The 12,134-nt window shown below is 43.6% G+C and overlaps 1 protein-coding gene across 4 annotated transcripts in view; it reads right to left on the bottom strand.

Annotated features, from left to right (window-relative positions):
* Positions 1–12,134, bottom strand: part of ncor2 (nuclear receptor corepressor 2) — a 91,811-nt gene that overhangs the window by 16,450 nt on the left and 63,227 nt on the right. For 2 of the 4 annotated variants that reach the window (XM_082555934.1, XM_082555935.1), the window contains exons 18-27: positions 8,848–8,990; positions 8,580–8,718; positions 7,565–7,991; positions 4,671–4,791; positions 3,837–4,098; positions 2,619–2,783; positions 2,020–2,147; positions 1,793–1,892; positions 1,502–1,612; positions 954–1,057 (exon numbers count right to left, since the gene is read on the bottom strand). In XM_082555934.1, coding sequence (XP_082412060.1) covers positions 954–1,057; positions 1,502–1,612; positions 1,793–1,892; positions 2,020–2,147; positions 2,619–2,783; positions 3,837–4,098; positions 4,671–4,791; positions 7,565–7,991; positions 8,580–8,718; positions 8,848–8,990 — 1,700 coding nt within the window. The remainder of the gene's footprint in view (positions 1–953; positions 1,058–1,501; positions 1,613–1,792; positions 1,893–2,019; positions 2,148–2,618; positions 2,784–3,836; positions 4,099–4,670; positions 4,792–7,564; positions 7,992–8,579; positions 8,719–8,847; positions 8,991–12,134) is intronic. The other 2 variants (XM_082555936.1, XM_082555937.1) reach the window with 1 other exon arrangement.

Here is a 12,134-nt window from a genome sequence, read left to right as displayed (position 1 = left end):
ATAACACGAAAGGGTCAATGACATCAATCATGTGGTTGGAATTGAGTTGGAGCCAGCATGCACCTTGCTAGGTGGAGGCAGTGTCAAAAATGTGTGACATAACAAGACCGTGGGCTGTTGTTGGCCCATCAGTCAGAAGGAAGAGCAAAGTTTTAACATACAAAGACTCCTGCAGAAGCCGTCTTTGCTTTTCATGTTGTATTTTTTTCCCCCTATCTTTGATTTTCTCGAGATCTCTGCTGTCACTCCTTTCCCTTTCCCAGCCTGTTTATTAACAAATCGGCATTCAACCAATGCACAGTGTCATCTATGTCGAGCAATGTGCAATTGAGATTTTGGAGGACTGCACAGGAGTAGCGCCGCTTGAAAAGCACTCTCCTTATATCTTCACTTAGGAACAAAAATGAACTTTTAAGCTTGACTTAAGAAACTGATTTGATTTAGATCCTAGCCGTACGTGCTAGTTATGATGTCAAACAAAAGCAGGTCACTTCTAAACCTGCATACTGGGGAATTATTTATAAGCGTGTTCAGTGAATTTGAAAGGTTGCTCGGAGGTTCCTCGAAAAGGGGAAGAGAACAGTTTTCCAGTTGTGTTGTAATGCACAACTCAAACTAGAACAGAGTCAGCAGAATATTATTAACAAACACGAGGATTGCCCCACCCAACAAACTGTACATATGGGAGACTGTTGCAACGAGAGTTGTAACAGTGGTCAGGGATTATCTGTAGGTTACATCATCAAACCAACAGCCTATGAGTATTTTCAGTGGAAACAACAAGAACCTTTACATGAGTAAAATTCTTTGGAAAATACAAATAAGCCTGTTGTTATTTTCTGAATAGAGTTTGTCTCTCCACTTTTGTACCAATTTTGAACTTTATACTGGAGCATTTTTAACTCCAGTATAGCAGCTATATTACAAGGACTACTTCAGCGGTCAGCACTCACCTGAGTAATGGAGCCGCCTCGATAGGGAATTGGGGAATCAGGATGCAGTCTGGTCCCTGGGATGCCTTTAGTGATACTACCCCCCTGAACAGCTGAAATAGACGCTTTAAGGACAGTAAGAGAGAGACAGCTGTCACTATAATCCAACATGTAAAGTCACATTAAGAGTAAAAAAGAGGAATGCATTTAACTGGAAATAAATATTTGAAACTGTTTTGCAAGACCACCCGAAAAGAAAAAGTTGAAGCATCACCGAGTACAATCACTTCTGCACATACAGATTTGGGCAGTTTCTCTCAATCTTCACATTTTCCCAACATCAGTGAACTCAACTACCCACTGACTTTATAATAAACAGATAGATGAATGACCAGACAGAGAGAGATTGAAAGTCTAGCCTAGGTTACATTCAGTACATTTAGAAAAGTCACTCCAATTTGGTGTGTTGGAATAAAAAGCAAGTCATGATTTGACTTTGTTCAGAATCTGTGGCTTATTGCTTGTAATCAGTATGGCAGTAAAACAGTGGGAAAAGACAGAGCACCCACCACGTCCAGCAGCACTATCATGAGATGGCCCTTGGGCTGACAGGTTATCAGCTTGGGAGGACGAGCTGTGAGGGGACAGCTGTTCCTGCTTTACTATTGGAAAACCACCTGCTATATATTAGATTACAGAGAGAAAAGAGAACAAAATGAATAGGGACAATTTTATTATCCTTTATTTATCCAGGTAAAAGTCTCATTGAAAGTAAAATCTCATTTTGAAGACAGACCTTGCTGAGAGGGGCAGGGCACAATAATGAGAGAGTATCAATCCCCTCAGCCAGATTTACTCACCCCCTTTCCTCTGATCCATCCAAGGCACCCCCATCGGTGCGGAGGGCATCTTCCCATGGTCCAACCCATGAGCTGGGCTGTGCAGCTGTACTGGTGTGCCCTGTTTATTTAATTAAAAAAAAATGTACATGGTCATAAGAACAATATGTAGGATCACTGATCAAAACAATTACATGATTTCTACTCTCAAACTATGTCTACTTAATGTTATTGGTGTGGTGCTGTACCTGTGTGATAGAGCCTCCTGGCTTGGAGGAGGAAATGAGAGGTGGAGGCTCTGGCATTGTGAGCGGTCTCACTGCTGCTAGCCTTCCGCTGTCCTGCGGCAGTGAGGGGTGGCCTGATGGCTGGAACGCTGGCAGATGGATGAGATTGTGAGAATGAGATTTGAGCAAGTGATCTTTAGACAAAGGCTTAAAAAAGCAAGTTAAGTAGACATGGATTTGCTAAATGTTCTCACAGTACAGATAAAAGATTATGTAAAGCAGCGGTCCCCAACCTTTTTTGCGCCACGGACCGGTTTATGCCCGACAATATTTTCACGGACCGGCCTTTAAGGTGTCGCGGATAAATACAACAAAAAAAAAACTTAGTACCGGTACCGAAAAAAAGAAGATTTATTCATAACACACATGAAAAGACCCAGGAAAACTGAGTTAACGATAAAAACAATAACAAAATAATGCCGAAAACCGATAAAAACCCTGAAAACCATACATTTCAGACCTGAGCCTCAACTCTCGCGGCCCGGTACCAAACGATTCACGGACCGGTACCGGTCCGAGGCCCAGGGATTGGCGACCGCTGATGTAAAGAGAATGCTCACAGTTGAAGTGGATCAGGTGCTGGTCATGAGTGCTCTTGGACATGTCTCGTGGGGACACAGGGTAAGGGGATAGAACTGAGCGCCCCAAGTTAGAGGTCCTCGGGTCATCAGGGCCGAGCGCCTGCTTCTTAGCTTCACTGTGTGGAGAGAATGCTGGGGGCTTTTCTGCAACAGTGACACACAAGGAGAGTCAGGACCAGGTAACAACACACAAATGGTTATCCACTAATCCAAGAAGTTGTCCTTTGGCCATTACCAACACACTACTGTCCACACCTTCATCAATGTCATCATAAGAATTACAAAGAATATCTCATGCTACCTCCCAGACAGAGTGACACGCCACTGAATTAGTACCCTTACTTAATACAATCACACCATCCCAGTGCTAATATTTAAAGTGAAATCCAGCTGAGGAGAAGTTAAAAGGCAATGGATGAACCTACTTAATCCCTGCAGGAGGAGCAGCAACTGCTTCTCATTGCTCTGAATGGACATAAGCACACCACAGATCATTAAATCCTCACAGCATTTTTACAATCATCAAATCCTCAATTTTTTAAATCCCCACAAGCGCTTACTTGTAACTATTACTTCCCCCACACGGTGATTAAATGCTGAAAAATATCAATAGATATCAGCTGGAATACATGTTTATATCTGTCCTTATGTTAGCATAAATGAATGAAAAAGGACTTTGGAGTTCACAGCTGCCGTGCACATGCTGGTTATAAAAGACCTCTCTTTGTGTGGACCTTTAAAAGTCCATTCAACAAGCTTACAGTAACTGCACTGAACCAGACTGTATTCCCTTTTGGGTCAATAGCAATACCAGATCATTTATCAGTTCCCTCTCCCTGAGTGTCCCAGAAACACTTCAATGCCCTAAACACTAGAGTACACAGACTCAAGGTTACAGGATGTAGCAAGGACCAACAAAGTAAAACTAGATCAAATGCAACTAGAACAGCATGTTGTACTGCATTTTCATTAACCTCATTTTAAAAAAATAATTTCATTAATCCTCTAATCTTGTTTTCATAAAACACCAAGCTGTACACCCTGCAGTGGAGTGACACTAAGGTCATACAGAACAGTGATAAAAAGGATCCAAGCTGAAAACCTAAAACTGTGAAGAACTTGTGTTTGCAACTTCAGCAGGTAAATATAGTTTCTAGGCAATAAGAGAAGTTTCTGTTGTGATGGAGGTGTGCATACCATCCTTTTCGCCGGCAGAGGGGCTGCGCGGGCGAACACGTGGGCTGTTGCTGTGCAGAGCCTCCCTGTCTCTGTCTGCCTGTGGGGTATAAGGCTGCTGTTTGCCTGGCTGGCCTGGAAACTGCTGCTGCTGTTGCAGCTTGACCTCCTGGGAGGACTCCCCATGAGCCATGGTGATCTGTTGCTGGTACAGTGCCAAAGCGTGGGGAGGCAGTAATGCCTTCCCACTCTGCTGACCCCCGTGCACCGAGGCTTCTTGCATCTGCACACAGGGCGACAAGAAAATAACAGAGTTACATATGTGCCACACATATAACACAAGCCCACTCCTATCCAGGAGCTGACATATGGTTAGCCACATAAAATATCTGATAAGCATGTCAGCTAAGACGCATCTCTTATTTCTTGACAAGCTAAAGTTTCCCTAATGGTCATTATCTCATTTCTCGTTATCCTCCATCTGGTTGGCTTATCTTATACAGTTATGACTTAACAATTTCACCTACTATGGTGTTAGCCTTGTAAGCAGAGAGACTTTGATAGGATTCACAACTGCAATGAAAGATTGTGAGTGCGTGAGTTCATCAGTTTTATGTGGCGAAGACACTTTCAAAGGCTGGGAAAGCCACGATGCTCTTCACTTAAAAAGGGACATAAAGGTTTATAGGGACACAATAACAATGCTCATTATCAAGTCCATATGTGTATTCTTGGATTCTAGCAAAGTAGTTCTGCATGAGTCATATTAAATAAAAAATAAATAAATACATAAAAAAGATCTGTAACTGTTTGAAACAAGAACTAAAGCTAGCAACTTTAAAATTAGCAACTCACAATAGGTGGTATAGCAGCTGCTCTCTGTTTCAGCTGTTTCAGATCCATGGGCTTCTGTAGTGGGGATGATATGACCCCATCATGAGTGTAGTTCAGTAGGCTTGGCCGTGGAGACATCATTCTACACAGACGGACAGAAATAAGTTAGTGGGAGTAAAGAAGAGGTTGAAAAGAAGAGCATACAAAATCACTTGTTTAGTTTTTCCACCCACTAATGTAGTAGGATGTGTGCTGACATAGCCTGAGACCATGGGAAAAAAGTAAAGATTCATATTGATGTATTACACATCTGTCAAAAAACACAACAGACTCTGAATTACAGTTAAACACACAAATCGATGCACAGAACCACGCATGCACACCCCCCCCCCCCCCCCCCCCAACCCTCCCCCTTTTGTTTGCCTTGGCAGAGGGCAGCATTTCCCTGAGCTCTGCCAGTACATGCAGTCTGCTGTCATGGAAAAAACTGAACAAGTACCGTGCAAACACGACTAATCAGTTCTCCTACGCACTCTGACACCAATTTCTAGCGGCCTCATTCACAGACACATACGACATGTTTTATTAATATTATTATTTAAAAAAAAATATATATATATATACATATACATATATATATACATACACATATATACATATATACATACACATATATACATACACATATATATATATATACATACATATACATACATACATACATACATACATACATACATATATATATATATATATATATATATATATATATATACACACACACACACACACACACACATTTTCATACTGATGTGCAAATAAAATCCTTGGCTAATAGAAAAGTGCAACCTGTGGTACATGAACACACAAACACAGCTTGCCAAATATGGCTTCAATGCTGTACAGTGTAGCTAGGCAACTACTACCACTTCAAAGCCCTCACTGCTTTGTGTTCTTATGTCTGCTGTGTCAGAACAGAGATGTAAGATACCCAAGAAAACTCAAAAACCAGAAGATTTTTTACAACAAAGCTCTCAAACTGGTATAACGATGTAAACAGGGGAAATAAAGCAGGGAAGGGATACACTGATCAGCACTCAATCTGCCTAATACTGTGTAGGTCCCTATTATGCCAGAACAGCTCTGAGGCCTTTGGAGCTTGAACATGGCATCATTGTATCTTATGACTGCATGGCATTGGTGATATTGGAGTGTTTGGGTGCTGCTGTGGTATTAGGCCACTGTGCCTCATACTTTTATATGCAACAGATGTTTGATAGCATCATTGTCTGTAGAGTTTGGAAACAGGCTCACTGTCCAGAGGCATTTCTTATATTCTCGAGATGGTTTTCTGATATGTTTTTTGCTTTCTGTTGGAGGACATTAAGGTACAGCCATTTTTGTTGATCTGCAACAGTGTTAGGTGGGTGGTAAATAGCAGTAAAAGTAATAACCACATAAATACCAGGGAAAAGATGTCCCTGTAAAATTCAGGGTTATGGCTATAAGCCTGGTCCTCTGATTAGTGCTGATGGTTCTCACTATGGGCCTCCTGCATGACCTCATCAGAACCTCAAATGTCCCTATTCTTGAGAACAGCTGCAGCCTGAGGGGCTGGTACTTTGGGAATCCTGAAAATGCAATGCTGGGGGAGACGCTGCCTGTGCTGCAACCAAGAGGCCTTGGCAGATGACAGAGGTGTCAAGGAAATCCTTTTTCCTTTGTCATTAGGGTGGGGAGCCCAAGCCAGCATGCCCGCCCCACAAGAACCATTAGCCCCATGGCTTTCCCAGTAGCCTATATTCCCACTTTCTGGAACTGGAGGACATTGTCGGATGTAACGAATATTTCTTCCCACATAGTGGTATCTGGTTTAGCTATCTTACCCTCTTCTGAAGGGATGTTGATCTTAGCAGCTGTGTGCTTGCACATGTCCTGTATGTTGCGCTATAAGGTAGACAGCGATGGAGGTTTAGTTGGTAGTGAGGGAGTTGGAAATTATAGTTAGAAGACAGGAGTTCTGAATCAGCTGACTCATCTCCATCATTGTTAGCGTCGCTTCCCAGGATAGCTCTAATAGAGAAAAGCCCTCACATCGTCAGTCTGCCACCAGCGATGGGAAAGAATTAGCTACTGGCTCAGAGTGTGCTTCTGCATAAAAGTCCTTAGGTATTAGCACTTTTCCCTGTGGCAAAGCTGCCTCACACACCAAAGGGACACTGCCCTGCAGGTTAGCCTGGTGAGCGAGCCTGCAGTGGCACAATTTGTGTCATAAAGGAATACAATGGATACAGATTTGGGGGGAGGTCAAGGCAGCCTCAGCAGTCTACACATGCCACACAAACTGGGTGTGTATCTCTTGTTGCTGCAGAGAGACAGATTTCCAACTTCACTCAGGTTGTTAGCCATAGACATGCTGGTGGGCCTGACAATCGGCTAAACAGCCACCAAACTAATGTGCAGGGAAGAATACTGCTGTTCTTTGGGTAGCGCAGACTAAAAAGTAGTGCTACTTATTTTATACAGTATTGCTACCTAATAGGGTACGGCTAGAGCCGTTAGCTTAGTACCCAAAGAACAGCTGCCAACAGGCTTCCGTGAGAAGAGAGAAGAGGTTTTTGAATGACATCTCACGCTATGTCACACCCCATTATGTGGGTGTCACTGAGAAAGCCTATAGCAGGTGGCGTAATAGTATTTCAGCTTCTGATGAGGTCAGGGAGGAAGCATTACCCCATAGTCATGAAACAAATGCGATGAAAGAGAATACTGCATTGTAGAGAGAGCATCCATCATATTCACTTCACGGGTCACAGTTTTAATGTTGTGCCTGTATAAAATTGTTGCTTTAATTTAAACAAATGGGAAATTACCATTTACCATTATCCACTATATCCATTGCTACGAACCCTCACCTGTTCTTATCTGTGTTGTCCGTCTCCTCCACCTCATCAGCACTGCAAGTGGCACTAGAGTCACTGTCTCCATGGGAGCAAGTTTTGGCCGCATGGTCCTTCTTGGAGTTCTTGTTGTAGCTCTTGACTTCCTCCGTGCCTGCAGTGGGAGGTTTTGTATCTGTGGCATCACTGGGCGGTGTTGGCTGCAGCTGGTCTCTGTTGGGCTCCCCTGTTTCAGTCTTAATCTCCTGTTTAATGGAATCTGCATCTTCCTTGACTGGAGGTTTCTCATCCCCTGCCTGACTTGTGTCTGCGAGGTCCTCCTTCTTGTCGCCAGTGTTTGAGCTGCCCTTTGCCTTGCTTGAGGCTTCCTCCTTAGCCTTGCTGTCCTCAGACGAGTGCGGCGAGGGCAGGCTCTCCGTGTCAGAGCTGTTATTGGCTCCACCTGGCAGGGACACAGGGTTCGAAAGGAAACAAATTAGAGGTTTGTACTACAAATGTTTTATCTCCTTCACCTTTTTTCTTCCATTTTTCCTCTTATCTCTTTCTGCTAAAGAAGATTTTTCGCAGTGCCAGTCTTCTGCCTAATCAGGTTTCACTGTACAATAAGGGGAAAACAAAACCAATTGGAATGATGGATGAAAGCCCCCAGGACTTCAGTGCTCTATTGAGGAAGTACAGTCTACGCAGTACACTTCTGTCAACAAACTACAGCAACGTTTCATGATCATTTTCCCATTTGTAAACCATGATTCTTTAAGCCAACGTGAGCTGCTCAAACACTTTTTTCTGTCATATGAAACGATGCCACTTTATAAAGTTTGTGTAGAATAAAATGCAATTTAAAAAAAACAACTCTGGCATAAATTCTACATTTACAACCATTAATAACTAAACTGTAAGAGAGTTATTAAGTCTATGTATGCAATCTAGTTTGTAGTTCGGCTGTAGTTGTCCTGAACATTCAATGCAATACAAACAACTTTGTAGACAAAATAGAAGGCTTAAAATCAAGGCATAAGGATTGATATACCTTCTCCATCCTCGGGGGCTTCTTCTTCATTGCAGCTGGCTCCTGAACCCTCCATCTCCTCCTCCTCTGCTGGATATGGGGCATTAGTTTCCTCATTCTGTGAGGCTTTGCCTCTACGACGGGCCTTTCGTTCCTTCTCCTGGGTGAAAATAAGCCCAAAAAAAAAAAAAAAAAAAACTCAACAGAAGCAATCTTACAGTATAACATTACACAAAGTATAAAATTCATTTTATTTTTTTTAAAGGCTTGCGGATGTCATTTTGATTACCGATTTCATTTTATGCTGCTGCAGAATTTCATCCAGTTTCTGCCTCTTCTTGTAGTTGAAGTAGAAGTTCTTGCACTGTGACACGGTCTTTGATCCCACCATCTTGGCGATGGCGGACCAATTCCTACCATACTGGAGAAGGCCTAGAATTAACAGATGGACAGGCAGAGGGATTAGGATAGACATACAGAGACAGACGTGTGGATGTGGCCCTTGATGATCTGCTATTCTCTCTGCAGCTGTAAAAGATGTAAGCTGTGCAAAGTGCACTGCTTGTGACGATTGTAAATTTAATGGTTATTTTGGCTTATATACTATCAACGCCATCTCTAATCTCTTCAAGTGTACAGCGTTGCCATTGTAAATCAATAGCCAGGAACATCCGTCTCTATACAGCTGTCTAAACTGCGGCACAGCCTGGGAGTTTTACCCACAGTGTAACATAGACACTGTTCCACTCTGCCAGGAGCACCATGGCTTATTAACATAGATTTCCAAAGTACAGACAGAGAGTGAAAGAAAGAGAGAGACTGATAAAGCAAAAAGGAGAGGGACGTGCTAGTGGTAGGTAAACCGCCAGTCAAACCAATGACATCACTAACTCACTCCACTGGGGTCACTGTGTGTCATATTCTAACTGACTTTGATGTGACCCACTTCCAAGAAACCCAAGTCCTTTACTCAGTCAAGCACATGATTGGGCCTTACACAAGAGTCTACAGGCACCCGCTGGGCCAGGGCTGTGATAGATCAACCTGTCATGAAACACACAAGAATGTAGGGACGCACACATAAAGTGTGTATATGTGCTATAGTAAGATATGCAGAGAGCATTCAGTGCATAAAGACAAGTAAATGAGAAATACAGATAGCATAGAATCTGCTCCAGCGCCCCCCTCCCAGAGTCTGCTGTTAGCTAAAAGGCAGCTCATTAACAGTGTGTTGTAAGAGGCTTAGCTTACACCACCCACTTGTTTCCTGTGCCAGCCTGACAGGTCCTGGCAACAGGACAGCTCTCAAAAGGTTGCTGGGGGCTGGTGGGTGGGAGGGGTGTTATTAACAGGCACAGAGCCAACACGTCTTGGGATAACCTTGGCCATGGGTTCAGAGGTCTCTGCATCTCATCGCTTAATGGAGGTAGTAGGACGACACGCAGAGCTGCGAGCCAAAGGAGAGGAAAGGACAGCTGTTTACAGCCCCATCAGTTCAGCTCTCATAATAATCTGAAAGCCTGAATCTGATACCAACACTGGATTGAGTAGTTAGTGATAAGACTATTACTAAGTAATATCTGCAATAAAAACTGATCTATTAGTTGTTTACAAGTCTCATTTCCTGGAAATGTTTCATAAGACTTTGTGTACAGAGATACTTATAACACTGATATTACGACACATAAAATGCCACCTAAATATGAAAAAGTTTTTTTTAAAACTGCAGTCGTGTTTCACTCGCACAATAGTTGCAATTGTATTAACATTAGCACCTACATAAGTGCTGTGTCACACATACAGTGTGTAAATGTAATTTAAAAAAAAAAATCTCTAGCTAAAAGGGCTAGCAAAGCTATGAATCATGCAGAAAAAGTGGAAAGACCTATAATATTCACTGTTCGGCTGAGAATTTATTAATACTATTATAAAAAGAGCTGCCATAACAAGCTTGGGTGATCTTCATGTCTGAGCTTCTGGAGTCTAAAAGTGGCAGCGCACCTTGAAACTGTTAAAGTGGAAGAGGTTTTTCAGCTGAAATATTCATTGCTGCCACCAAAGGTATTGCTAGAAAAGCTTCTCCCAGGAAGAAAAGACTGGTTGGCCTGACTCGCTCCATGAGGACTGAGACACGTGACTGCTGATACCTAATAACCTTTTAAAGTCGGTGGGTGGGAGGGGGTGGACTGCCCTACAAGTCATACACCCTCGAAACTGATAAGAGTACACACAAAAATATATGCCTTCACACCAACCATGAAACAACGGTGGCATAAGAATAAGCACATTTATAGAAGTTAGATTAACTCTTCGCAGCATGCAGTGAAGCTGAAGTGCTAAAGAGTTCAATTTATTTACTGAAGGTCAAAGGTCACTTTGTGATGACCTCTAGCTATATCCAGTTTGATCCGCCACACGCAAGCACACAAACCACACAAAGCACAATCCCAATAAGTTATAGTTGGCTCAGGGCCTCAGTTGCTCAGAGCAACACACATGTAGCATACATCCAATCAGCTGTAAGAATACTGAAACAGGTGGTAGCCTCACACCCAATCAGGACATCGTATTTTCTTTAGCTCCTCCCAGATAAAGTCCAATCAACACCTGGTGCGGCCAGAAAGTGGTTATTCCTGTCTGTCACATGCCTGTCGCTCTGGTCGTCGTCTCGTGCCCCTGCTCTGGATAACGCTATCAGACGGTCTGATCTCTCGAGGGCCAGCAGGGAAGCTGTTCAGGGCTGGGCCTTCCGGATCCAGAGCAGAGGAGATGAAAACAGCTCAGTCTCAGTGTTCTTCTTGCCAGCTGGCTCGATACATGAGCCGGTGTCAGGTTGACATACTCTAAACCAGCACATGCTCCTGGCCTCTCCCCTCCTTTTCCCTCTCCCTCTGTCCTCCCTGTGCTTCGGTGAGTGCTGCTCTGTTCTTCTCAGTCGCTCCTCTCCCCAATGGCGGTCGTCTGGGAAGACTTCCACAGGAAAGTGGGACTGTGGGGCGGTTCTATGTGCTCAGCCTCTCTCTCCTCATCTGATCTCTCCTCTATCTCTCTTTTTTTCCCTCCCTCCCTCTTTCCGTCGGTCTGTCCCTCCCCCTACCTCACTCTGCCAGCAGGCACCGCGGCATGCACATACACACACATGCACACACAACCGCATGAGTGAGTACAAACTCTCTCTCTCTCTCTCGTTAATACTCTAGCACACAGACACAAACATACACTCGGGCAGTCCAAGAGTAAACAGAGAGAGGGGGGGGGGGGGGGGTGGAGGGAGGGAGGGAGGGAGGGAGAGAGAGAGAGAGAGAGAGAGAGAGAGAGAGAGAGAGAGAGAGAGAGAGAGAGAGAGAGAGAGAGAGAGAGAGAGAGAGAGAGAGAGAGAGAGAGAAGCCTGGTGAAAGCGAGGAAACACAGAGAAAGCAGAGCCACTGAGTCAGAGAGACAATGGAGAAAGGGAAAGGATATAGAAGTGGAGAGTAAGCACAGAGAGAAGAGTGGGGGCAGCAGGGGTGAGAGAGGGAGTTGATGTTGATACCATGAGAAAGCATAAAGGCTTTCACATTTTTCCTGACTGACCTG

This window comes from Aulonocara stuartgranti (assembly GCF_965226115.1).
Source record: "Aulonocara stuartgranti genome assembly, chromosome: 12".
Classification (NCBI taxonomy): Eukaryota; Metazoa; Chordata; class Actinopteri; order Cichliformes; family Cichlidae; genus Aulonocara; species Aulonocara stuartgranti.
Note: the sequence above shows the minus strand (reverse complement) of the source record. Positions and strands in the feature narration are given on the sequence as shown.